Raw genomic sequence first — 27836 nt, forward strand, 5'->3', positions numbered from 1 at the left:
CTTCTTTATGCACCAAGAGCTTGTAACACTCTAAAGAGAAAGGAAAAAATGAAATCGCATCATATGACCCCTTTAATATTTTTTTCCTATTAAACCAAATAAAAAGTGTTGGAAAGTGAGGGGCCTTGAAGTAAAAAAGAATGAAGAACCACTGGTCTAGAAAATATTTGAAAAGTTGGGGAGACACTTCAAAAGTAGTTGTAATGTCCGGGAAGAATATAGATATTTTAGAATGCATTTTAATTGCTATTGATTGCCACATCTGCGTAATGATTTTCCACATACCATCATTAATACTTTTAACTAACTGGACAAGGTGATTTTTTATTAAATGTAAGTATTATGTATTGTTGTATCATTGCAATGTAACAAATATTTGATATTTACATATTCAAAAATATTTAAAATTCTATAAACAAAATAAATTTCACTTGGTTTGCTATTTTGAACTATTGCAGTGATAGGATTTTATTTGCAAATATTAGTATGCAATTAAATAGGATTTCATTTGATCAATTAATCGGCGAATCATAATTCAACTGGAATTTTTAATTGACAGTGCTAATAATATTATAATACAAATTGAATTCTATACTATTTGGTCTAAATAAAAAAATGAATAAAATTTTTATTTTGAGATTTGCTAAAGATTACAGTTAATATTTTAAGTTATTTAAAAAAAATGATCTTGTGTACAGTTAAATATCCAAAATTGACCAAAAGCAATGAAAATAAAACATCTCTATTAGTTATAATAATATAACAATTATTATTTTTATAAAATCTTGAATAGTGCCTTATTCAGCTACTCCTGCAACTCTTCCTTCTTTTGGCAGAGTTTCTCATAAATGTACGCGATTTGAAAGTACACAAAGTCTTCTGCAGCACACACAGTATGTGCTTGCCAAAAGAAAAAAAAGTATTCATATTCATACCTTTTATTTCATTAAATCTTTCCATAACAATAGTCTGTACAAAGGTGTTTTTTTTTCTTTTTCATATTCACTTTGGCAGATAATACACAATATTAATACAGGCGGGCATGAATCCTCAAGAGTGCGTACATCCAGAGAAACAAATACCACAGGAATAAAGGAAACATTGTCACTGTCAGATGTGTGCAGACAAAGCAGACACAAACATTCACACGTGCAGTACATTACACTATGCTGTCACAGAAAGGCAGTACAGATGAGCTTTTTTTGTAAAGAGATACACACACTAGTGTACAGAAACATGGTGGCTGCTCTATAGCCACATGATAAAAACATCTGCTAAACATCTGCTATCTGTCTACTTCAAGTCAATCTGCAGCAGGATTAAATGTTCAAAGTCCTTAGATACGTCTTGTGTTCTTGTCTCTGTCATATTTTTGATTTTCTCTTCTGGTATTTAGTTTTTTTATTTTGTTGTTATAGTTCTCTCAGGTGTCAAGAGAACACCTGAACATCTCTCACTGGATACAGTCCATGACGTGAATCTGCAGTGTGTCCATGTCTGGTGCCTTGTACATACATTTGGGACAGCGGTAATCAGGCAGCTCGTCTTGATCATCATCTCTTCTGCGTGCAGATGGAGGTTGGGCTGGGTTGAACATGGCTGCTCCTGCGAAAGGTGCTTCAAAAGCAGAAATTGCAAAAACATGTTCAGGTGAAGATTAATATAATGGACTATAAGACAAAATTCTTGCATTTGCCATGTAGACAGTGAAACTAACAACAATTATATTAAAAACGAAGGAAAGTGTGTGCGTGCGTGTGTATTAGTTCATGCAGACACTGAATGAGGTGTTTTACCGGCTGGAGGAGGCGGGTGTGGACGAGGCCTGTAGTCCTCCAAGTGTCGCTGTTGCATCTCCTCAATGCGAGCACTGTGAGCAAACAACATTCACATGTAATTCTTGGACATTTGGAGGTTTTTATAAATGAAGATTCATATCTGTGATTAATTTCAATTGAATTTGATCAATTAATTGGCATATCATCTAATTATTTAAACTAAAATTTTCCGTTGACATTTCTAATATGAATATGATAATAAAAAAATTAGATACTTTTTGGTTTAAAAAAAAATTAAAATTAAAATTAAAATCCATTATTTTAAATGCTATTTAAATGCTAATCTGCTAAAGATAATAGTTATCTAACACACCCGATTCAAATCGTCAGCTCATTAGTAGAGACTTTAAAACCTGAAGAGAGTCAGAAAAAGGTAGATCTATGAGAAAATACGATGCGTGCAAGATCCACGGCAGCGATGTGTGTCAGATCAGCAACCCAGCTGCTGTGATGTCTGTTAATCAAGGAACAAAAGAAAATGAGGAATTCAATAACTTTTGTAGCTTTAAGGACTCATCATTATTTAATTTAGAATTTAATGTTTGATAACTTTATTCAATTTCTGTATATTTCCTACTTGCTGAAGGGCACGGGTAGCTAAATATGACATTTAGTATAATGGGTTTATGTGAAGATCGTTTTAAGTTCACTTAAATTAGTTGTTGTTATTTTTTAAAGTAATTGATAGCTCTCAATTATACTGTAATGTTGAATGGCTACAGTCAATGGTTAAATATTAGGAAAAATAAAACAATTTCATAGAGACATCAGTAGTATTGGTATCAGTGATACTCGCCTTCAGTCATAAAAAAATATGCCATTAAATATTAAAAATATACTGTCTTTAAGTTGTTTCTACATTAACTTGAAGATTGAATGTGAAATTATTGCAATATAATCCAACCTTTAATGTTAGGTGGGATTAATCACGATTAATTTCAGAAAAAATATGTGATAAATTAGTACACATCCGATTTTCCTTCTCAACTGTTTACGGTCACCTACGTCATAACTGACTGTGTTTACAAGGATACTCACCAAGATAATTTTGTGTGTGTGTCTGTTCAAGCACAAGAAGACATGAAAGAGAATTTGGTGCTTGAATTTCAAACTGAGTTCTCTTTTGCACCTTCTTGCACTTGAATGGTTTAAAATCGTTTGAATGTTTGGCAAGACTTAAAAACATGTGAAAATGATAAACTTTCGCTTTTTCACTTTGCAATTAATCCACGAGTCACATGCTGAACCGTGGGGTCTGTTCCATACAGATCATGGAACAACTATGATCTGTAACACCCCTATTAGTTAATCCTTAAAAACAATAATAATTTAATAAGTAACATTATATGATAGGACAGGTCATCTAAATGTAAAAATAAAGGAAATTAGCAATTGAACATACAATATGATGGATACCAATAAATAAAAAAAATAAAAACACTAATAACATTCAATAACATATATGATATAGTAGTCACTCTGTCCATCTCTTTTCGTACCGTGAAGTTCCTTCTTGCTTGAGTCTGTCTATCTCGACTAATGCCTTACTCAGCCCCTCCTGCAACTCTTCCTTCTTTTGATTGAGTTTCTCTCTGGCTTCCCTCTCAGCCAGGAAGTCCATCTTATAGATCTCTGCCTGCAAAAATAAAATGTGTGATTGTGTTTGTGTTATTATATGCAGCATGTATGTAAAACAAGTATTTATAACAGGCTAAGGCAGAGTAAGTAATTATTTGAATGCAGAGCTCTGTAACATGAGTGTGCAGGTCTTATTTTTACCTGAGCGTTCAGCACCGGTATAGTCTCTAATGTAGCTCTCAGCTGCTCCATTTCCTCCTTGAGTTTATCGATGAGATCCTGTTTCAGGGCCAGAGCTTTCTCAGCCTCTGCTAACCTGTTAGCTAGAGTGTCCGCCTCTCCACTCTGAAATGGAAATTACCACATGTACGCTTTCCGTTAACAAATTTTTAGTGCGAACCATGCACTGACCTATTTTCAAAAGTGCTTACCACAACCCTCAAACAGTCACAGTTTTCTAGTTTTGTAGCATTTAAATTAAGACTTGGGTCTATAAGTAATAAGGGTGTCCACCATAAAGAAAAGGAAAAAATCTTCTAAAATCTAGTTTAAAAATATCATGGATTATTAATAAATGTTTATTTAGGCTTATTGACTTTCACACACAATTCCAAGTGTCCGCATGAGTTTTACTGATATAAATTTACAATTTTATGGTTTTTTTTGTATGTTGGTTGCACCATATCAGTGTTACTGTTAACTAAAACTAAAACTATTACAAATTGCTTTCGATAACTGAAAAAGCTGAAATAAAATATAAATATTGATGAAAAACTTATATGAAAATTTAAAAAATGTTGCCGTCAACTAAATGAAATTAAATAAGTTCAAGTACTATAATTAATAAAGCTAAAACTGAAATAAAAAAGCTAAATATTAAAAAAACAACACAAAAAAATTTAATTAAAACTATGATAGCACATAACAAAATTACAAAAATGTACTATACTCGTAGTAAACAGATAATACAAAATAATACATCATCACATGACTTTGCTTTAGCGTTACCTTATCAAATATTAATAAACAACTGTGTTAATTAGATTTTTGCTTGAAGAACTATAGAGTCTTATTTTTCTTTAATATGATATTTGGACAGTTGTGTGATTATCATTGACCCACACATGGAAATGCTGAAAATTCTGTTTTAATAACCAAAAAAAATAAAATAAATACAAATAGCAGATACCTACCCTCTGATTGGCTTGCTTTTCACTTTTAAGTTTTTTATCGTAATCCTGAAACAGACATGTGTATGCATGCTGGAGTTGGGCCAGCTTCCTCCTAGATGAGGAAGAGCAACAGGAATTGTGGGTTACTGATACAACAATGAGAAAAAAGGAAGCTGCGTTTGTTACAGGGCTCTCCAACCAGCTAAACTCACCTCTCCTCCACTATGACTAGCCTCTCGTTCTTCAGTGCAGTTTCTAGGTTCTGTGTCTGCAGTAAAAGATTGTCCACTGTCACACTGTGCTGCTTCTTCTGTTGCTCCATATCTCTCTCTAAAATCTGCAGGCGTTCGGTCTTCTTGCACAACCTGAGGGATCAAACAGGTCTCGTACACATAGCTGCTGATTCTCATTCACAAACACATACACAAGGACTAAGAGATTCACTCACTTATCCTCTAAAATTTGTCTCTCTGCTTCACTTTTCTCCAGCCAGTTTTGTCGTTCATTCAACTCACCGAGTAGGGACGTGACCTGAGCTCTCAGAGCTTCACTATCCTTTGTCAGCTACAAACACAAAGATGATGATTACTCATCCCAGACTACTGCGAATACTGCCACAGCTCAGCATAGAAAGAAGTGGCATTTGCCTACTGAATCATAGGTTTATGTACCTGAATAAAGTCCTTCTCTTTCTGTTTGAGTAGAGCCTCAGTTCTGTCTCTCTGCACAGAGTTCTTCTGAAGGCAGTCCAGCTTCTCCTGGAGTTCCCTGTACCTACATAATAGCAAAGACAGAAACAGAATTAACCGTCCATCTTACTGCAGTTCACCACCAAATGCACTACCAGTTTGGACACCAATTGATTCCTTATTATAAGTATTTTCTACATTTCAGTAAGGTCATCAAAATAAAAAATAAAAAATGGAAGTGTGGGGAATATGTAATGACCAAAATGTTAAACAAATCAAACTCTCTTATATTTTATCTTCTTTAAAGTACTTGCCTAGATGCAAATTCTGGCCATATTTTCTTACATTTGAGAGACAGACAACACGCTCTTTATGTGTGCTAGGCACTTGTTTGCTATATTTACTATATTCATTATTCAGTCTAACTCCAATGAAAAAAAAATAAAATAAAATTTTAAATAACATTACAAATTCCTTATTTCTAAAATATATGAATACAAAAATAATTATACACTACTGTTCAAAAGTTTGGGATTGGTAAGATTTTTTAAATGTTTTCAAAGAGGTCTCTTATGGTCAACAAGGCTGCATTTATTTGATCAAAAACACAGTAAAAACAGCAATATTGTGACATTTTAAATACTCTTTTCGATTGGAATATAGTTTTAAATATATTTCTGTGATGGCAAAGCTACATTTTCAGCAGCCATTACTCCAGTCTCCAGTGTCACATGAATGAACAGTTGTGCTGCTAATGTTTTCTCAAAATTTTAAGTTAATTTATAGAAAGTTCATATAAAATCTTCTGTAATATCATAAATGTCTCTACTGTCACTTTTAAACAATTTAATGGGTCCTTGATTAATAAAAGTATTCATTACTTTATTTAAACTTCTGACTTCTGAACAGTAGTACAAACTTCTGAACAGTAGTCTAAATTTGAAATATCAAATGTCAAAACAGTGCATCTGTCTCATTCCAGTCACAGACACCGTGTTCTGGGAACACCAATTGGGGGATGGACACTCGAGCACGCACACAGAGAGATATAGTTCCCCTCACCTGCCTTGTGTAGCCTGAAGCTGCTCAGTTAGTTTAGCCAAGTGAGAGCTAAGCAGACACATGGATCAAGACAGAAGACAGAAAAGAGAGATTCCAAACCATTCACATTAATAGAGAGGAAGTCGAAGCACTTTGAGATTTTTTACAATAGAAACTAAGCATGCAGAGTTGAGGGAGGATCACTATCAGCTCTTTACAGCCTGCAGGGAGAAAGAGCAGTGTAAACTGAACATCCGAGACTACCTTTCTGCAGGAACGGTGAGAGCACATGTCTGCTGAACTGACTCTTCAGTAACACCAACATTCTAATAAAGAAAGGATTAATCAATTAACAGAAGTGAATTACCTCCTAAGCTCAACCAAAGTGTAATAAAATCTAAACAGCATTAGCTATTTAACTTTTTGTAAGAACAACAGTAACAATAGTGTCCTGTGGTGTGATGTGTTATAGACCCATTCAAAAGTTTGAGGTCAGCAAGATATTTTTTTTTCAGCAAGGATGCATTAAATTGATCAAACGTGACATTAAAAACATTAATAATGTTATAAAAGATTACTATTTCATATAAATGCTGTTGATTTGACATTTCTATTTAAAGAATCCTTTAAAAAAATGTATCAGTTTCCAGAAAAAGCATCACAAATGTTGATAACATTAAGAAATGTTTCTTGAGCAGCAAATCAGCATATCAGAATGATTTCTGAAGGATCATGTGACACTGAAGACTGGAGTAATGGCTGCTGAAAAGTCAACTTTGCCATCACAGTCATAAATTACATTTGAAAATATATTCACATAGAAAAGAGTTATTTTGAAACCGTAATAATATTACTGTTTTACAGTATTTTTGACTAAATAAATACAGCCTTGGTGAACATGAGACATCTTTCAAAACAAATAAATCTTACCAACCCCAAACATTTGAACACTACTGTATATCATTTAGAACTGATCTAAACAATAATTTTGTATAATTATTATAAATGCAGTTAGTATGACCTTGTTTTAGTTGAGCAAATATTACACTGTAGAATTCACTCCAAAAAAGCCTAAAGATGAAATTAAAACATTAATAAAAATGATTCAAGTGAAAAGGTGTTGGACATGTTATCTGTGGACCCATATGATACGTCTAATTGTATCAATAAACAAATGGAAAATAAATGCTCTACCTGAGTGAGTTTGGAGCGTAACTGCTCCACAGTGGTGTGGAGATTTTCTCTCTCTTTCTCATTCTCTGCCTTCTCCTTCTCCAGCTCCTCATTCCTCCTCCTCAGTGCCCTCATCCCTTCCTCCAGCTTCTCTTTGTGGCTTTTCAGCAATTTCAGAAATTCATTAGAGCCCTCAGCAGGCTAAAGAGTAAAGAGATTTGTAAAGATGACCTTATCTTTAGCTACGTTTGGACAGTACTTTAACACAGTAAAAACGAGGAGGATAAAACACACCACACCCAAAAGAAGTCAAAGCAGATTAGCACTTAATGCTGATAAAGCTCTGTTGTACAGACAAACTCATTGTTACATTTCACATATAGAGTGGTAAATTACCAAATTTTGAGGCATTGTGTGTCTATAAGCATCTCCTTCAGATCGGTCTGTCAGTACAGCTTCATTTAATACCTGTGGAATGAAACAAACAAGGGATGTTAATTTTAATTCAATGAACTAACAACTTCCTGCAAGTTCCAAATGCTTCACAAAAGAACCTACTTCTGGTGAGTCCATGAGGACATCGGTGCACTTCAGCTCTTGGTCCTGGCTTTGATTTCCAGTCTCTTTAGAGATGCCGACACGGGGACTCCCTGTTTGACTGATACTGTGGTTGAGCTGTCCCAACAGGCTCTGGTTTTCCTGTGCCAGTCGCTGCACTAAAGCTCTGGCCTCACGAAATCTACAGCTCAGGAAGTCGCGCTCCTCTCTCGACCTCCTCTGCCACCCCTCCATCTCTTCACATCTCTCTTTGAGGGCATCATTGCTTCGCTTTAGAGCCTCTGTGGAACGTTTAGAGTCGTTTATGCATTTTTACGTTATCAATAGGCAATGTGTCTGGCATAGACAATCTCTTAAGTCTCACCTCGTAGCTGATGATTATCTGCTATGAGTCTATTAACCACTTCATTTCCCGCTAATTCAGGAGGGACCCTCATAGACCCCTGCGAACTGGCCATCAGTGACCCTTGACCCTCGGCACCTACAGTCTCCTCTCCAGTCAGCTCCCACTGCAGAGTGCAACCACCTGACGGCTGCGGTTGGACCATGATCCTGAGAGAGAAGACCAGCCAATAATAAACATCTGGAGCTCTGAAACGCCATTAATTTTACAGTTGCAACTTGATTGTTGATATTGAATCAGTTTTTAGCGAGCAATGAGCATTTATTAAGTGCCATTACAGTATTTATTAATCTTTGTCAGTTAATAAAAATACAACTATTCATATATAGTTTATGTTAGCCCAGGTTTATTAAATGATATTAACAGATAAAACTTTTGATTTTAATAATGTATTAGTAAAAGCTGAAAAATACACATAATGAATTTATTGTTATTATTATTATTATTATTGGGATTTACATTTGTGCCATTACATTTATGCAAAGATCTTCTGCATTCAAAATGATCACCAAGTTATTTTCATCTCCGTTTTGGACTATAAAATATTACACTGCTCACCTGAGAGTGAATGACTGTAAATTTAAGCAATTATACAATCAATAAAGTTAATAAAAATACAACTGTTATTTGTTACTCCAATGCCAGCTCAGGTTCATTTAAATAATATCAACAAATACAACTTTTTATTTTTATATTTTTAGTAAATGCTGAATTTAACATCAACTAAGATTAATAAATTCTTAAGTATGAAGTATTTTTATTTTTTAGTTGATGATTAGTTAACGATTACCAACATATTTTCCCCAAAAGTTTATTTATTTATTTTAACAATATTATTAATTTCTATGGCTTTTCAGTGCTGGTTTATACTATATTATTAATTATATTATTTTAACCCCTCACATTAAGTTTAAAATTGTAATGGATGAATTGCGGGCTAAATAGGGCGATTCATTAAGATTTCCGCCCTTAACAACGCTACAGTTCAAATTAAATAATCACTCCAATCATATTTAAGTTGACCAAAAACTATAGAGTCTATAGAGTTTCATGATCCTTTTCCCATTTAAAAAAACGGTTTACTGTTTCTCAGTGTGGTGTTACTTCTAAAAACAAACACACACTTCAAAAACACTGATTGACAAGTTTATTTTAAACAACTTGTCACATTTCCTGAAAAGCAAGATCCAATGTTTTGTTTACAGGTTCCAGACAGACGTACTCAGCTAACAACACGGCTAGCATCAGCGCATTTAAAACACTAAAACATTCAAAACCACAGACTAACATAAGTCATATTCATTAGACATACATAAATTATGTGATAAATATATCGGAGGATGTAATAGGTAAGTAATTACTACCTTTTTTAAGCCGTTCACAGTGTTTAACCAACTGCGCTAACACAGATCCACTGACTGTCGGTCTTCCGCCAAGGAAACACGGCCCGGTTTATAGTCAACCACAGACGTTAAGGTCGGCAAACATCTTCAGCCTCACCGAGCTGGAAAGTTAAAACTGAGTTTGATAATGTAAATGAGCTAAAAACGTCCAGAAAAGCTCGGATAGGTGCAGAATGTCGAGGAATTCCCCCGCGATACTTCCGCGCTTCATCACACTGTGCGCTGTTTCCGGGTAGTGGAATTATGGGAAGACAGATTACAGTAAAAAGCCACAAGAAACTTCTTCTTCTTCTTCTTCTTCCAAAATGAGGCTTTAAACCCTTTTAATGCCTTCAGGTCATTTTGACATGATTTTGATCAAAAAAACGCTTGAGACCCCGCTCCTACCAGTTTTTTTTTTTCAATACTAGTAAAAAATTATTTATGTTTTGACACAATAATAAAATAGGGCCTATGCATTACAAATATAATCTTATAATACTAATATAATATGATCTTAAAATACTAATATAAATATTATATTATAACACTAATAAATATTATTATTGGATCTCTATATGCGATTATTAGGTTTACTTTACCTATAAACACGGTTGTTTTCTGTTAAACAAACACTTGTCTAAGGCGTTGGGTGATATTCTTTTGAGATCCACTAAATGGGGCTATTTATTTGGTAGTTTTGATATTAGAAAAATGATAACTGATTAAATATAAAAGTGTAAATATTGATAAAAAAAAATATTGATCAAACTGATTATAAAATAAGAGAGTTCACAGCTTGTGTACAAAGATGCAGGCTAAGTGGTTGTTTTAATCAAATACATGTATGGCATGGCATCAAAGCAGACATACATGACAGTTGTTCATTATATCAAACACCAGGGGGAAAAAACAAATATCAACAGATTCTATGAAAAAAGGTTATATTGTAATTTTGTATATAAGACAAACCTATGCAGAATTTGTTACATTAAGATGGTTTAAAAATAAATATAAAAGGTTATTAAATAAAAATCTATTTAATAACATGTAATCCTCTTCTTTGAATGTCTCATAGTTATTTAAACATAGCTTCAAATAACAAAAAATCCATTCAGGTATTCCAAGCATTCATGTTTTGTTTTGTTTGGTTTTTTTTTAATTGAGAGAAAAGCAGTTTGACGAGCTTCCTCAGATTCCTTCCTGTGTTTCTTCACTCTTTGGAGAACACCACATATATGCCACTGCAACAACGAGCCACAGATGTGCAGAACGGAGCGATGAAGACATTAACCACACTCATCCACAGTGACCTCACACAGGGCAGGCAGGTATGAAACACCTGAATACAGGGCATCACACACCTATGGCAAGAGACAGTGATGTTACTCTTTTTTTTGTTTATGTAACAGATTTCATAAATAACTGCCATAACAGCTTACCAGATGTGCAAACAGGCCAGGAGGGCAAAGAGACAGCCACAGAGACAGGAGAGGGGAACCGCACACAGCGCTGTCAGGCAGCGGTAACCCCACAGCCGCATGGACTCAAAGGTGATGCCGCTGTACACCCACACACGGTCGTAGCTGTGTGTGGACACGGGCTCTGCCAAAACATCGCTAAACTCTATCTGGTGTCACAGTGAACAGGAAGTTAGTGCCATTTTATTGCTGGTCATGTTTATTTCACTTATAACCCCCATATGTGCAAACATGTCCATCCTTGGGATAAGAAGTGAGCGTTGCACTCACCTTCAAGTGTTTGTTGATGCCACAGGGATCCCTGATCTCAACCTGAGTGAGGGACGGGGTGGAGGAGAACTGTGGAGGAGGAGGCGGAGACAGGTGGATCTTCTTCACATCATCATCATCATCATCTTCATCATCAATATTACACTCCACCAAATACTCGTCTGACATCATATTGACTGCAAAGCAGATCACACGGTTTGTGTTTGTGTGCAATTTCTCATTCACATCTCCAAATCAGTGCAGACCCAAACAGCACAGTACCTAGTCTTTTCTATGAACAGTTTAGTTTTTTAGCATATCTGTGGGTTAAATGGTTTAGTTAACAGTAGACAAACTACAGCAGTGGTTCTCAACCTTTTTGATTGCAAGGCCCCCATTGTCAAAGAAGATATTTGAAGGCCCCCCAAGATATTTCTGATACTTCTGCTATAATGACAAAGCTGCACATTTTCAAACTTTTTATTCACAGAAACTTGGAGTAGCGATATAAATAAAATGAAATAAAATCATTTAAATAGTTCAATCTTATATTCCCAGTAACTGAATATTCTTCATGGTTTACACTTTTTTTATTAATTTACATGACTTTTCTAGTTTGTAAATACAGTTTGTTTTTAATTACTTTTCACAAATATCAATTTGTAGCAATACAATAATATATGATATGAGAGGGCTTAATATAATTTCATAATAAAAAAATTAAATGGCTTAAGAATTTTTTTAATTTCACCACTTTTCCAGGTTTTAAAATTCCCTCAAACAGTATGTCCAGGTTGTCCAAGATTGTGAGAACCTGGTTCTTAAATAAAAATGGCAGTTGTTAAGGGAGCGAATTTAAATAAGAAAAAAATGATTTCTGCATACATTTTGCTTTTTTTTTTTTTTTTTACTGTTTTTGCTTATTTTCAATTGTTTTGAACCATCTTTTTTGGTAAGCCCCTTTGGAAGTGTGCTGAGGCCCCCTAGTGGGTCCTGGTCCCCTGGTTGAGAACCACTGAACTAACGTGACAAACTACAAGTAACATGTGACAAATACAACTGGAATCAGATGAGACACACCCTGGCAACTCTTGCTCACTATTTTTACTCATATGCCATACTGTAATACAACTGAGAAGTGATGAGATGAACTCATCAGTACTGTATGGATGTAAATGTTAACATCTGATATTTAATCAATGTTTGAAAATAAAAAAATCACAAAAATATTTAGTAATTAAAACAATGCACAGAAAGAACTGAAAGACATTGCATTTCTTTTTTATAGTAAATAAATATGATTATTATTATCATTACCAGATATTTATTAAGAGTGTTTATTATTCAATTTAGGAATACCCATGAGTGCAAAATATTTACCAATTATTAATATTTATCACTTACCCGATTCAATAGTCCTGATCCAAAAATAAACAGTAATCCTGGTGCAGGGTCAAAAAAGTAACTTCAGCAATAGCAACTATTTTTTGATCTATCTGCCAGACACTGCCAATCTCCAATCTCGTCGTCTACATCTAACAGATGAATATGTGGCCTGTATCAAACTATAACTGTGCAGCAGGAGGCATGGAGGGGACTTACAGTATGGAGGTGTGACCTCACTCTTTCTGCCTTGTGTTTTTTGGTGTGTGGAAGTGTCTGTACCCAGTGAAGAATTAGCAGGCTGAGCGTAGAGTTATTTTGGGGAGAGGAATGGAGAGGGCACCACTGATCAGGTTACTGGACAGGCAAACACAGCCTGTTTCCTCACATATCATCTCATATTTAAAACAATGACTAATTTATACTTTTTATGAAACATGCAGTGGGCTTCAAAAATATTCAGACACTTAAAAATGTATTTGTATATTTTCAGGGATATTTATCACTTACCCCAGTTTTATTGCATATCTTTTTATATTCAGGGTTCCCACACATTTTCCATCTCAAAATTCCATACTTTTTCAGACTCAAATTTCCAAACCTCTTTTTCAGACCATATTTAACATACTGTAAATGGTTCATAGAGCATGATTTATCAGCTTTATATTTGGTATATAGTACAGTCATCTGTAAATATTTTTATTTTCTCAGGGGTTTATTTATTGATTTTCTCGAAGTGACAACATACAGAGCCCCTAAAAAAAAAACTTTTGCTTTTTTGTGCCTTCAAGAAACTATTGACATGCACATGGGAATTTTTTGTGTGCTTACGCATTACAATTTCTAGTTTTATATATACTATTACCTATTTCCTTTGTGCGTCACTGCCATCTTACTATATGAAGAAAATGAGAGCATAGATGCACATGAATTAATAGAGATATATTTGCTCAAAGTTTGGCTTTTCTTAGGGTAGTACCTCTGATATCAAGGCCTAATGTCCAATTTAATGCATCCTCTGTGGTGGCGGAGAAACAACACGAAATGGGCTGATGGCATAATACGGCTGTGTGCATTGTCCTATTTGCCAAGTTCAAGGGTCTATAAAAAAGGCTGGTACCGTAAAAAAAGTGTTAAAATTTTTTCTCTCTTTAGGGCAGTACATCATATTTCAAGGCCTTAAGTCTGCTTTATAACGCATACTCTGTGATGGCCAAAAAAACGACAATAGTGGCTCAGTGTGCATTGACCTATATGCTACATTTAATGGTTTCACATGCGCACACGAAAGTCTGTATATTTTTTATTTTTGCAAAGATCCTTTTAGAGGATCTGTAATACGTTGCTAAGAATATTGTGAGAAGAAACACAAAATGCTAATAACCTGCATTTTTACATAATGAAAAAGTGCACCTTGAATTCATTCAGTCGTGTTTGACAATCACTAAAGAATCACTAAACAGCTGCCATGAAAACACACTTCTTGTATGATAAATTTATTTTCATTAGATTATTAATTTCCTATTATAGAACACTAAATGGGGGCAAAAGTCTGGAAATGCAAATATTTTTCCATACTCTGCTTTCTTTTTCCCATACTTAAAAAAAAAAAATCTAATTCAAAATAGTAATAAATACAATATTACTATATAAATAATAATAAAATAACACTGGTTATACCAACAAAATACAAAGAAACGGGTATTTCAAGAGTAATTATTATGCATGATGAAACATCTGGCAAGCCGACAGTATTTTAGAATCAATATAATTTATTTTGATAATATTGTAATCCACACATCAACGGTGACATGATCTACCAGAGACACACACTGCTAAAGGGAATGCATGGGTGACGGGGTGGAAGTCGAGGGAGACCAGTGACCGGGGGCACTAATGTGTAGCTAAAAGGAAGTGAGTGCCATTGTACTTCCTGCGACTACATGTGCTGTTTCACAGATTGATCTTTTCTCCAGTCAGTTCTCTGCTTCTCTGTTGGAGTTTCTGAGCTGCTCTGAGTGGCACTAGTCTTCACAGTTGTCTTTCCAGTTTTCATATGTGTGAGAGAGAATATAGAGCTGTAGGGGTAAAATCAGCTACAGAGCTGTGCTTAATTTGGCCGCTCCACCTGTTCCCACGCGAGACCATCCGCGCCAGTGTGTTTGCATGCATGTGTGCTGGTTCCTTTATGATAGAATGCTTTTTAAAGAATAATCCATTGTAATGCAAATAATTGTAAAAATAGTAATGCAATTGAATGCAAAAAAAAATTAAATAGCAAATAATCCCTAAATGAGTCTTCTAAAAAAGGAAAACTGGAGCATTTTAATATTCATCATGTCGTACCTTGAACTATTTGAGCTATGCATAATATCAAAAAGCAATAAAAAAGCATTAAAAAACAAAACCAAAATATAATCTCTCCAATAATGAAGCTCTGAGAGTAACATTGGCCTTCATAAATCTCTTGCTACATTCAGGGTGACACGTCTATTATCTAAAATAACAATGTGGACTCTGTCTGTCATGGACTTCATTCCCACAGTTCACTTGTCCATCCGAATCTATGTGCTTTGAGGGACTCAACACTTGTTTTCTGGTACTCTATGAATAATACATCATCAGCAGATACTTATGTTTCTCCAAATGAACACAGTCTACACTACAGACAAAAACATCAGACACATTGGACATCACTGCGCTGAATGATTAGATAGGAAGTGGGAGATTCTTGAATGATGGCCAGATTAACAGTTGTCAAAGCTAAAACACAAATACAACCAATAATAGGATCAATGACGGTCTTACGCAAAACAAAACCATATTTAGCCACTGTCAACTGAAATCTTTTTGAATACACTTTAGTTAATAAGGCGTAAAGAGAACCATATCTTGTATGTCTGGAAAAATATATTCATATCTGTGATGAGTTTGCCGTTCCCCCAACACCCATACTTAGATTCACTAGTCTATCATCCCTTCATCTCCCTCAGTCCTGTTGGTCTTGGGGTTTGAAGAGACCTCTGCTGCGCAGGCCGAAGCCTCCCTTCTTCACCGGAGGTCGAGCGGCAGCGGAGGGCACCGAAGGGACAGATGCGGGAGGAGAGGAAGGAGGAGGGTTCGAACCCGAGGCTTCCAGAGGAGGATGACGGGACAACAGCTCCTTAAACACTGAGTTCATCTGGCGACTGACCTCCTGTGAGAAAGAGAGAATCGTTCATCAATACATAAGGATATCCATTTGGGTTTTACGAGTGCTAGCCCTTCAAATTCATGGATTTAAACTTATTTTAGTAATTAAACTTATAAACTTCAATTTATTGTCCAAGATAATATTCCCCCATGTAGGCATGTCGGTAAGATATGTCTGGTACTTCTTCTATAATGCTTGTTTTTTTATTTACACAGTGGAAATATATTAAAATAATAATAAATCATTTTTTTAATATAATAATAATAATTAAATTCTGTAATTCCAGATGTTTCAAAAACTGAATTTTACAGTAGTTCATGGGGGATTTTTAAAGTTTTTTTTTATTATCATTTACAACAAATAGCAATTTCTACCTGATGAAATAGTTTATAGTTTGAAATAACTAAAACAATGTATATTCATTATTGAAATTTCCATGACTTTTCCAGGTCTAGAAATCAAATTTTTTACCCAAGTTTTGCCAAGACTTTGGGAACCCTGCTTCTTAAAAAAAAAAGACAGTTGTTGAGGTATACAAAATAAAATCAAAGTATATGATGTTGGTTTATATCTAGAGTTTTAGCTTATATTAATGCACATGTTGTCTTATTGTAAATCTTTTTAAGCCATCTTGCTGCCCCCATAGAATTGTGCTGAGGCCCCCTAGTGGGTCCCAGTCTCCTGGTTGACAATGACTTATTTAAATTACTATACTTATTAGTGTAGAAATGTGGCCGAAGAAATAAAAAAGTCCTGAGATTTGAATATGGTTCAGTGGATAATTCGGCTTTCTAAGCCTTCATGCAGAACAATTTAAATTCATTATATAAATTGCCACAACTGTTAAGATTTTAATTACATTTCCATGACTTTCCCAAGCCTGGAAAAAATAATTTTGCAATTTCCTAGTGTATATCCAGATTGTCCATAAGTGTGGAATCCCTAGTGTGTATTCAAATATGGCATGGCCAGTTCAGATTTGATGCCATTGATACCGAATGTGTCTTGTAATTGACCGATGTGCTTAATTTTACATATACAAATAAAGTTTGAAAGCTACAATATTGTCAATTAATAAAGAATCAGACCTTGTCGATATGTACTGTCTGTCTGTCTGCTGGTCCTCCTATTGGCCTCAGAGTGTCTAAAGTGTGTCTGCGCTCCTGATGACTGAAGAGAAAGAAAGAAAGAAAGAAAGAAAGAAAGACAGACAAAGAAGGGAATGATGACCTAAATAAAGTTCAATTGCTTATAACAATATACACTACAGTTCAAAAGATTGAGGTCTGTAAGATGTTCTTTAATGAAGTTAATGCTAAAAAAGGCTGCACTTACTTTATTATATGTTTCAGCTGTCTGCCTTCTTCAGTGTAACAATTCACTGTTTCTCAGAAACAGAAATTCCTGAAACGGTGAACTGTTACACTGAACAAGGCAGATAGCTGAAACATTTGTGATACAGTTTTTATCCCCTGCTTTAAACATAACATTTTTACATTTACATTTATGCATTTAGCAGACGCTTTTATCCAAAGCGACTTAGAGTGCAGAGTTTTTAGAGTGCAGACTTTTTTTGTACTTTTTGATTAAAAATACAGTAAAAAAAAAAGAAATTGTGTCAAATATTATTATAATTTAAAATAACTGTTTTCTATTTACTCCAGTCTTCAGTGTCACACGATCTTTCAGAAATCATTCTAATATGCTGATTTATTGCTCAGGAAACATTTATTATTATTGCTAATGTTGAAAACATGTACTTTTACAGGTACATTTTTCAGGATTAAAAAAATGAAGATTATTCAGGATTATTTGATGAAGCACAGCATTGTTTTAAAATGGACATCTTTACCTTTTACTGACACTTTTGATGAATGCATCCTTGCTAAATAAAAGTATTAATTTCTTTAAAAAAAATACTAATGAATTTTTGATTTTGCATAAACACTGTTTTTGTCATCTCCAGAATAATTCTGTAAGCTCATTGAGGTTTAATGGTGAAAATACACACATTTCTCAAACACATGACTTTCAGCAGCTGGTACCATCAAAACAACTTCTGTTCTCCTACCCTGAGAATTGCCGTGCAACTGCAGTTGTCTGAGGAGGAAGGATGAATCGTCCCTCGGGCACCTGCAGGATCTTCCGGATGGGGCTTCCACTCCCATTGTTGCTTCCACCTATACTGCTGCCTCCACTGCCTGTCCTCTGCCGGCCGGGCAACGACGCGCTGTCACTGTTCACTCTCATACTGGGGAATGACAGCAGACACAGTACAGTTAAGATCTCACTGGGCCTGTGATGAACATGCAAGGTGCATTATTATTAGCGGACTGACTGAATGTACCGGGTGCTGTGTTCAGACAGCTGCTGTTCCTCTGATAGGTTTCCTGTGCTGCCCCCTCTGCTGTCCTCCTTCTTCCCTCGTTCTTTACGCTCTGCCCTGAGAATGAGAAGACAACAAGATGAGGTCACCAAAGCTAGTGGTAAGGTTATGGCCAGTGTTGGGGAAAGTTACTTTTAAAAGTAATGCATTACAATATTGCATTACTCAATGATGACCTAAATAAAGTTCAATTGCTTATAACAATATACACTACAGTTCAAAAGATTGAGGTCTGTAAGATGTTCTTTAATGAAGTTAATGCTAAAAAAGGCTGCACTTACTTTATTATATGTTTCAGCTGTCTGCCTTCTTCAGTGTAACAATTCACTGTTTCTCAGAAACAGAAATTCCTGAAACGGTGAACTGTTACACTGAACAAGGCAGATAGCTGAAACATTTGTGATACAGTTTTTATCCCCTGCTTTAAACATAACATTTTTACATTTACATTTATGCATTTAGCAGACGCTTTTATCCAAAGCGACTTACTTGTAATGAGTTACCCCCAACACTGGTTATGGCTACCAAGATGTTGTTTAAGAAGCTATTATGTGTTTCCTTATTCACATGTCTCTGCAATAGATTTCTAGACTTAAGTTAATGTAGCCACCATATTTGATTTGACGCAAAAAACAGGGATGTGAGGAACGGAATTACAGTCTGTTCAATGGGTCTCATTCATAAAACACAAGCATAATTTCTGTGTAAATCAGTCATAAATCCATTTTTACATAAATGGTTGCAGTGAATTGAATGTGACAATTTAGGTAAGAGTGGATTTAAAAACTGTTGTTCTTCTTGCGTTTCATGAATGGGGCCCATTATGTTTGCATACCTGGATGTCGACTCTCCTGCTACATGAACATTACATGTAACCTTGGACCTTATTTTCAGCATGAGATATTGAATGGACTGTGTTTCTGTCCCTGACAGTCTTGTTTGTGACTGTGTCAAATTAAATATGGCATCTATTCTGAATAAAAGTCTATTCATGACAGAACTAAATGAATTATTGTGCTTCTTATCAATCATGTTTTAACATGGTAATATAAAAGCAGAATTAGTGCACTAATCATCACAGCTGCAAATTATACTCATTAGCTCTGTTGCAAAACCTAATGAGTTGCCCACAGAGGCAAGATTCATTACTGAGAATATTGATTAAAAATAATTCAATGCAATAGATTATTTTACCCAGTGTTTGTGTGTGCTATGTATTTTTATACTTACACTACTGTTCAAAAGCTTATGGTTGGTAAGATTTTTTAATGTTTTTGAAAGATTTATTTTATCAAAAATACAGGAAAATTTTAATATTGTGAAATATTATTTAACATAACACTTTTTATTTTAACATATTATATTTTAAAATGTAATTTATTCCTGTGATGGCAAAGCTTTTAAACTTACTGACCCCAAGTTTTTGAATGGTAGTGTATTGGGAAACTGTGCAGTTAGCTTAGCAACCTGTTAGCATCAAACTCTCAGTCAAGGAGCACTATTTGATTGGAGCAAAGAGTTGCTGTCTATACATTTACATTACATTTACATTTATGCATTTAGCAGATGCTTTTATCCAAAGCGACAGTGCATTCAGGCTATACATTTTGTTTTTACCAGTATGTGTGTTCCCTGGGACCTTTTGCGCTGCTAACGCAATGCTCTACCACTGAGCCACAGGAACACTATACAGTAATAACAATGTAATAGTTGTAGGAACCTCATGTAGTTAAAGTTTATGGTGAAGTTTATGTTTATGGTCTCACCCTTCTACCACACTGATGTACTTATATTAAAAATACAGTAAAAAAAAAAGAAATTGTGTCAAATATTATTATAATTTAAAATAACTGTTTTCTATTTACTCCAGTCTTCAGTGTCACACGATCTTTCAGAAATCATTCTATATGTGTGTTCCCTGGGACCTTTTGCGCTGCTAACGCAATGCTCTACCACTGAGCCACAGGAACACTATACAGTAATAACAATGTAATAGTTGTAGGAACCTCATGTAGTTAAAGTTTATGGTGAAGTTTATGTTTATGGTCTCACCCTTCTACCACACTGATGTACTTATGGGGGATCAAGCCTTTCACTCCTCCTGCTTCCCCTCTCCACCAATCAGCAGAGGCCTTGCTGTGTAGTAGGAGGTGGTCACCCTGCTTGAATGACAGCTCGGCTGCAGAACGTGCAACATAATCAAACATGGCCACAGCCTCCCACTCTGCACATACAATGCGTACATACAAACACACAACACAAAGCATGGCAACAAAAACACCACATATGCCAAAATCCAACATGGAATGGCCACAATGCAACAACAGGACACAAAAACCCAACATGGAACACACATGGACACATTTAGATAAGCAATTAATTAAAACTTCAAAGGTTTCAAAATATGAATTGGCATGATGTATGTGTTTTCTTACCATCTTCGCTGGGAAGATGTTCAGCGTCTCCCTCGCCCTCCTCTGTGATGGGTTCACTGGAAAAAAAGGTTGGAGTTACATAAAAGGAAAAAAACCCACTAGACTAATTCTGGCAAGAACTGCTCAAAAGAATAGTTCGCTGGAAAGAAAATGCTGAAAAATTTACTCACCTTCAGGCCATCCAAGATGTAGATGAGTTTATTCATCAAAACAGTTTTGGAGAAATGTAGCATTACATCACTTGCTCACCAATGGATCCTGTGCAGTGAATGGGTGCCGTCAGAATGAGAGTCCAAACAGCTGATAAAAATATCACAATAATCCTCAAGTAATCCACATGACTCCAGTCCATCAATTAACGTCTTGTGAAGTGAAAAGCTGCATATTGTAAGAAACAAATCCATCATTAAGGTGTTTTAACTTCAAACTGTTGCTTCTGGCTAAAATTCTAGTCCTCTATTCATAACATTGCCTTCTCCAGTGAAAAAGTCATCCAAAACAGTTCTAAACAAATATATCAGTTGATTTTGATGTGAGAGGACAACAGAGGATGGCCTTTTTCACTGGAGGAAGCGTTATTATTGATTATGAATTTGTGTTTTGGCCAGAAGCAATGGTTTAAAGTTAAACACATTAATGATGGATTTATTACAAACACGCAGCTTTTCACTTCAAAAGATGTTAATTCATATGGACTGGAGGTGTGTGGATTATTGTGATGTTTTTATCAGCTGTTTGGACTCTCATTCTGACGTCACCCATTCACTGCAGAGGACTGATTGGTGAGTAAGTGATGCTAAATTTCTCCAAATCTGTTCCGATGAAGAAACAAGCAAACTCTTAGATGGCCTGAAGGTGAGTAAGTTTTCAGCAAATTTTCATTTTTGGGTGAACTATTCCTTTAATTATTCTTTAAAAATTAAGATTTTTTTGCAGGACACCCAAAAATAAAAGCAAAGGTGTTTGAAACAACATGAGGCGAAATTATGACAGAATTGTCATTTTTTGCTAAACTCTCCCTTTAAGACTCACCAGTACTCCTGCTCTAGAGTCATGCATTTCTCATAGATGGGGCCCGGGAGTTCGGACGGCCCCGGGACAATGTTCTCATGATGGATGATCATGGTCTTAACAAGGTCATTGATCTGAGGTGCCAGTGTCACTTCATCACCACCCATCTCCACCCCTCTGAGCAGACTGGGCCCGAAGCACACGGCCAGGTTATACGGCTGCATCATGTTCTCATCACTGTACTGAGAGACACTGAACAGACACAAACAAAACAGGTTACAGACTGTATCACTGCACACCATAATCAGGTTTGGAATGATTACGAGAGCCTTTAAAAAAAAGAGCAGGACTTACTGATGAAGGAAGTCGAAGAGATACCGCATTACTATGATGACGGGTCTGGGGAAGGACGAGACTACTGTCTTTATCTGCGCTACTTTTTCTGTCATGTTTTCCATCTCTGAGAAGAGACAGAGTTAATTTAGTCAACACACTGGAATCAAGACTTTCAAAAATAGTAACTTATTAAATTAACTGTATTAAAGTGATATACACTACCATTCAGAAGTTTGGTGTCAAACTTCTGTAAGATTTTAGTAAGATTTTTTAATGTTTTTGAAAGAGGTCTCTTATGCTCACTATGGCTGCATGTATTTGATCAAAAATATGGTAAAAGACAGAAATACTGTGAAATTTATTAACAATTAAAAATAACTGTTTTCAATTTTAATATATTTCAAAATGTAATTTATTCCTTGTGACGGTAAAGCTGAAATTTCCAGCCTTCAGTGTCACATGATCCTTCAGAAATCATTCAAATATGCTGATTTAGTGCTCAAGAAACATTCATTATTATTATTATTATTATTATCAATGTTGAAAACAGCTGTGCTGCTTAATATTTTTAAAGAAACCAAATATTTTTCAAAAGTTTTTAATGAATATAAAGTTAAAAAGAATAACATTTATTTCAAATAGATTTTTTTTAAAATAAAATTCTAAATGTCTTTAATGTCACTTTTGAGTCATTATTGAGTAAAAGTAATCATTAAATTTATTTTAAAAATTCTTGACTACATACATTTGAACGGTATTACCTTGTGACTATTTGGCTAAAATTCATTGCAAATGCCGTAATGTTCTGAGAAATGCTCTAGCAGCATTTGCTTGCAGATGCCACTAGGTTTGATATGTTGTTATCTAATGCAAATTAAATGTCAAAATACTTTTATGGGTGACTGAATGTGCACACAATCACACAGAAGCAGAGAGAACACATGAAAGGCATCTTACGGACACACTCCATGAGCTGGCAAAAGCTCTCCTCAGGGAACAGAGGTTTCTCCAGACCTCTGAAATAGAGCTTCAGAACCCCTGCCACTGAATCAATGTCACTCTCGCTGTCAGTGAGCGGGTCCTCTCCTGCAAAACAAAACAAAACAAAACAGTCAGAGAGAAGAGAAAACAGACAAGAGACTGAAAGAAAGGCATATTTGTAAATAAATACAAATAAGATTCATACGATTAGTTTATATTTTATGATAATAACCATTTTAAATTTGGGGGTTGGTAAGATATTTTTGAAAGAAGTCTCTTATACTCACCAAGGCTGCATTTATTAAAAGATGCAGTAAAAACAGTAATATTGTGAAATATTATTACAATTTAAATTAACTCTTTTCTATTGTAATATATTTCAAATATACTTTATTCCTGTGATGGCAAAGCTGAATTTTCAGAAGCCATTACTCCAGTCTTCAGTGTCACATGATCCTTCAGAAATCATTTTAATATGCTGATTTGCAAATGTACATTATACTTCTTGTTACATTCTTATGTTAATACACGTGTATTCATCAATTTGAACATAACTGTACCTCTTTCAAAGGCATCCCTTATATGATTGACTTCAGTCTGTGATCCTGGAACTCTAAAAATGCCTTCATGATGCAGACCTGTTTGAAAACATCACATTCACATGCACATAACTACTCAGTCCATTACATTCATCCTACCTGCATTAAAGGTGCATACAGTAAATGTTGTTTTTGACTACAGTCATCATTGTGTGTGAATGTACTTCATTTCATGTAGATGTTTTAAAAAGTATTATGTTTCATTTCATTTCATTTGTAAAACCTTTTAATGGGGAAAAATAACAGAGTGCAATTATAATAAGGGATTGTCTTGCAATTAACAGTTTTACCGTGCAGGTTGATGAAGCGAATGCAGCTCTCCACCACCAGGGGGATCTGTTGACCAGAGCTCTGACAGAAAGAGAATGAAGGGAAATCGGAGGAAAAAAAATTATTATGCACATCTGATTAGAACGATAGTTGTATAGAAATAATAAAAGGAATCAAACAAATATATATATATAAAGTACAGTGAAAATAGTGCACCAAGACAGTCAAAGAGTGCAGAGAGCACAGAAATACATGAACCCACATAGACAGATGCACACAGATGCATGCATGACAGGGGAAACAGCTGTACCTGAGTCCTAGACATCCGCCTCCTCCTTCTACAGTAACAGCCAGCCAAGCAAGGAAAGAAAGAGACAGGAGGGACGTATAAAGGAGGAGTTGATTGTGTGGCATGATCAGAAGGAGTGTAACATGAAAAATAGGGAGAGAACAGCAAACAAAAGCAAAAGCAGTCAGAAAACGGGGAGAGAAATCAGGGTGAGGCAGAAAAACAAAAGCAGAGAACAAGGAGTTTAGATGAAAAGCAACATGTCAGGGATGCTCCGTTTTAATTTAGATCTGGCTAGATATGAATAATGTGCTTAAAGACTGCATTAAATCAAAATTAGTTGTGGCTTTTAGTCCATGTATTCTTATTTATATGCTAGTGTACTCTTGGACATTGACAAAATACACTTTTAGAAGATATATAAACTATTGTTCAAAAGTTTGAAGTCAGTAAGTTTTGTTTTTCAGAAATTAAAAGTTTTATTTAGCATGGATGCATAAAAATTGATCAAAAGTGACAGAAATGCTTTGTAACATTATAAATCGGGATCATGTGACACTGAAGACTGGAGTAATGATGCTGAAAATTCAGCTTTGCCATCACAGGAATAAATTACATTTCTAAATATATTAAAACAGAAAACAGTCATTTTAAATTGTAATACTATTTCACAATATTACTGTTTTTACTATATTCTTGATCAAATAAATGCATCCTTGGTGAGTGTAAGAGACTTCTTTCAAAAACCCAAACTTTTGAAGTTTGTGTACACTTACATTTTTTTGGATTTTTCCTATAGGAAACGGATTGATGACTCATCCTGCACTACACAGATTTTTGTCCAATCAAATGCTCTCCAGAATGAGAATGGCCCTACCCCAAAACCACCTGCCACTGATTAGCAAATCGTATTTAACTGAAGCCTATTTTTATTTATTTATTGAAAAAGGAACAATTACTTAAACTTTTCTCACCCAAAAATCCTGTTTCAATGGGAAATATGTCAATATAGGACACAAAACTATGCTCGTTAAGAAATGTGGGATCTTTTAGTGTCAGAAACAACATGCTAGCATAGCTCAATGCCAGCCATGTTTCTAAATCAGATTTCAATCCACTTAGCCAGAAAAATGTCCATTTTACTGGGCTGCACCCATCGATCAACCAAACGAGACAAAAAAAAAAGTGTTGGTGGCAAAGCAGTTCTGTGGCCCTGACTGCATTATCCAATTATTAGCGGTGTAACGAGAGTGCACATCTCATGGATTTACTGTCCACTTAAAATGAAGAGATACACCAGCCATTGCTAATACAGGATGTAGCAGACACTGTTAGATACTCCACCACAATAGTATAAAAGTGTGAGAGAATAGAAGTGAGTGGATGAGAGAAGGAAGTTGTTTCTCATGGCACAGAGAGCCAGATGGCAGAGCAGTGCTCCTGAGCTCCCAGGAATAGAGAGGGACAGAGAGAGACACGGTGGGAATCGCAGAGAATAGAGAGCACCCTGCTGAAACCACTAGCATGACCAGCATATGCTGTCTGGTTGATGCTGGCATCCCCAATAGGCTTCCTAAATAGCTTAACCAGCGAGATTACCACCGCTGACCAGCTTCACCAGACAGACTATGCTGGTTGACCAATTTGACTTTCTATGTTTGCTATACTCAGACCAACATTAATCACTCTTGACTAGCTTTGAAATGGAAAGTTGACATCAAAGTTCATGCAATGACAACAGTGTCTTGAGTGTGACATGCTGTATAGATTTTTAAATGCTTTTTTATATTATGCAGTTTTATGGCCTCATATTAACTGAGAGACTAGACAGAATATTTGCATGTTTATAAATTCACTTGTCACACTGCAGGACTAATTAAGCAAACTGCAAAAAGGCTGTGTTGATTTAAAATGGCAAAAAAACGTACCTAAAAATGTCTAAAATGTACACTATTGGTCATATTTTTTTTGCATTTGTTTGATCAAAAATACAATTATATTGTGAAATATTATACCAAATTAAAATAATAACTATCTCTTTTAATATATTTTAAAATGCAATTTATTCCTGTTTGTGTACATTTTGAAAACAGAAACAGAAAACAGAAAAACTGTTATTTTGAAACAATATTACTGTTTTTACTGTATTTTTGACCAAATAAATGCAGCCTTGGTGAGCAGAAGAGACTTTTTTCAAAAACACAAAAAAATTAATTATTATTCTTATTCCAATTATTCCAAACTTGACTGGTAATGTTTGTCCCGTATTTTGTTTTGTTTATATTTATATTTAACTTAAAAGTTTCTTGTTAAAAATGGTTTATGCACATTTTTTTGTCAACTACCCGAATACATGCTGGTCTAAGCTGGTCTTTTCAGCAGGGTGGACTGGTGTTGTTGGTCTTCTAAAGGACACTGCTAGTGAGCCAAGAACATCAAGTGTAGATAAGCAAGACAGCAAAAGTGACACCTCTTAGATGGTGCAGAATTTAGTGGGTATTATGCACAAGCCGTTATGACCTCTATGCTTTAACAGCTAGAGTATACACTCAAAAATTTGAAAGTGTGAAGTCTGGAGTTCCCCAGCGCTATCAGAGGGCCGCATCTTGAAACTGCTCTGAGTCTTATTCTTAGTTTGTAAAACACTTTGTAAGCAGAGCAAATGAGAGTTAGTCAAAGGAGGCATCATATGTGGCTAATAAAATCCCAGTCATTTTCTCCATAGAGATCTATGCTTTTCTAGAAGCCACAAGTGTAATTTTAACTTCATTTTTAAGAGAAAATGTGTTTAACAGGTAAATTTCCGAGTGAAGAACTATAGTACCCATAAATACAGGGAGCTCCACCAATCACACAGAAGTAGAAATTGTGACAAAAAATAGTTTAAGAGAAACAACCCCCTCCCATGATGATTATATAAGATGTAATCAAGAAGTAAATTGATGAAGATGCATTTACACACTTACACAAACTAGTTATGGTTTAATATTCATATATGATTATTTAATAGACTTACATAATTATAATAAAATTAGTATACGTACATATATATTTTATATGTAATAATTTAATATTATAATTATATACAATTATATATATATATATATATATATATATATATACACACATACATACAGTGTTTCCCATAGTTATATTGTAATGTTATATATATATATATATATATATATAATTTTTTATTTTTTTTTATCTCAACGGAGAAACCAAGTAGGGCTGAAAAACTGGACAGTCACTGTTAGACTCTGTTGGCTTTGCTTTCAATGAAAAGCAACATTGTTTTCATATGTTATAGCCTATGAAAACAATGCAGCTTCTCATTGAAAGTAAAGCATAACATAGAAGAGACAATAAATACAAATATCACCAAGCAT

The 27836-nt window shown here is 35.0% G+C and overlaps 3 protein-coding genes across 10 annotated transcripts in view; all 3 read right to left on the reverse strand.

The window, feature by feature from the left end:
• Positions 1–1391: 1391 nt before the first annotated feature.
• Positions 1392–10103, reverse strand: ikbkg (inhibitor of nuclear factor kappa B kinase regulatory subunit gamma). 2 transcript variants are annotated; one of them, XM_016554023.1, is made up of 15 exons: positions 9817–10103; positions 8414–8601; positions 8050–8330; positions 7888–7959; positions 7513–7692; positions 6583–6644; positions 6340–6387; positions 5260–5362; positions 5037–5152; positions 4801–4953; positions 4610–4700; positions 3618–3761; positions 3338–3474; positions 1797–1870; positions 1392–1617 (listed from the first exon to the last, which is right to left on the reverse strand). In XM_016554023.1, exons 2-15 carry the CDS (start codon positions 8595–8597, stop codon positions 1454–1456), a joined length of 1809 nt encoding a protein of 602 aa, XP_016409509.1. In that variant the 5' UTR covers positions 8598–8601; positions 9817–10103; the 3' UTR covers positions 1392–1453. The 2 variants fall into 2 exon arrangements, with proteins under 2 accessions (XP_016409509.1, XP_016409510.1); XM_016554024.1 differs by lacking the exon at positions 6340–6387.
• Positions 10104–10988: 885 nt separating this feature from the next.
• cav4b (caveolin 4b) lies at positions 10989–13203 on the reverse strand. The gene is made up of 4 exons (XM_016554025.1): positions 12969–13203; positions 11586–11761; positions 11277–11464; positions 10989–11198 (listed from the first exon to the last, which is right to left on the reverse strand). The coding sequence occupies exons 2-4, from the start codon at positions 11754–11756 to the stop codon at positions 11048–11050; spliced, it is 510 nt and encodes a 169-aa protein (XP_016409511.1). The 5' UTR covers positions 11757–11761; positions 12969–13203; the 3' UTR covers positions 10989–11047.
• A 1699-nt stretch (positions 13204–14902) lies between these two features.
• LOC107741320 (SLIT-ROBO Rho GTPase-activating protein 3-like) overlaps positions 14903–27836 on the reverse strand; it is a 35088-nt gene continuing 22154 nt past the window's right edge. For 5 of the 7 annotated variants that reach the window (XM_016554020.1, XM_016554015.1, XM_016554018.1 and 2 more), the window contains 11 exons: positions 24179–24239; positions 23850–23927; positions 23266–23394; positions 22327–22432; positions 21994–22224; positions 20962–21017; positions 20579–20750; positions 18488–18583; positions 18212–18391; positions 17229–17310; positions 14903–16143 (listed from right to left, as the gene is read on the reverse strand). In XM_016554020.1, coding sequence (XP_016409506.1) covers positions 15937–16143; positions 17229–17310; positions 18212–18391; positions 18488–18583; positions 20579–20750; positions 20962–21017; positions 21994–22224; positions 22327–22432; positions 23266–23394; positions 23850–23927; positions 24179–24239 — 1398 coding nt within the window. In that variant the 3' untranslated portion in view covers positions 14903–15936. Of the gene's footprint in view, positions 16144–17228; positions 17311–18211; positions 18392–18487; positions 18584–20578; positions 20751–20961; positions 21018–21993; positions 22225–22326; positions 22433–23265; positions 23395–23849; positions 23928–24178; positions 24240–24468; positions 24497–27836 lie in introns of all 7 variants that reach the window. The other 2 variants (XM_016554022.1, XM_016554021.1) reach the window with 2 other exon arrangements.

The sequence above is a fragment of the Sinocyclocheilus rhinocerous genome, unplaced genomic scaffold, assembly GCF_001515625.1.
Source record: "Sinocyclocheilus rhinocerous isolate Xijiao unplaced genomic scaffold, SAMN03320098_v1.1 scaffold1758, whole genome shotgun sequence".
Lineage (NCBI taxonomy): Eukaryota > Metazoa > Chordata > Actinopteri > Cypriniformes > Cyprinidae > Sinocyclocheilus > Sinocyclocheilus rhinocerous.

What these genes read in the sequence shown, in the direction of transcription:
- cav4b (XM_016554025.1), bottom strand. Translation starts at nt 11,756, where the DNA reads ATGATGTCAGACGAGTATTTGGTGGAGTGTAATATTGATGATGAAGAT. An exon ending in GCATCAACAAACACTTGAAG is followed by an intron (nt 11,465 to 11,585) that starts GTGAGTGCAACG and finishes CTGTGACACCAG; the next exon opens with ATAGAGTTTAGCGATGTTTT. An exon ending in CTGGCCTGTTTGCACATCTG is followed by an intron (nt 11,199 to 11,276) that starts GTAAGCTGTTAT and finishes CTCTTGCCATAG; the next exon opens with GTGTGTGATGCCCTGTATTC.
- ikbkg (XM_016554023.1), bottom strand. Translation starts at nt 8,597, where the DNA reads ATGGTCCAACCGCAGCCGTCAGGTGGTTGCACTCTGCAGTGGGAGCTG. An exon ending in TACGCTCCAAACTCACTCAG is followed by an intron (nt 6,645 to 7,512) that starts GTAGAGCATTTA and finishes TTTCTTTATTAG; the next exon opens with AATGTTGGTGTTACTGAAGA. An exon ending in CTTCAGGCTACACAAGGCAG is followed by an intron (nt 5,363 to 6,339) that starts GTGAGGGGAACT and finishes GCTATTATGTAG; the next exon opens with GTACAGGGAACTCCAGGAGA.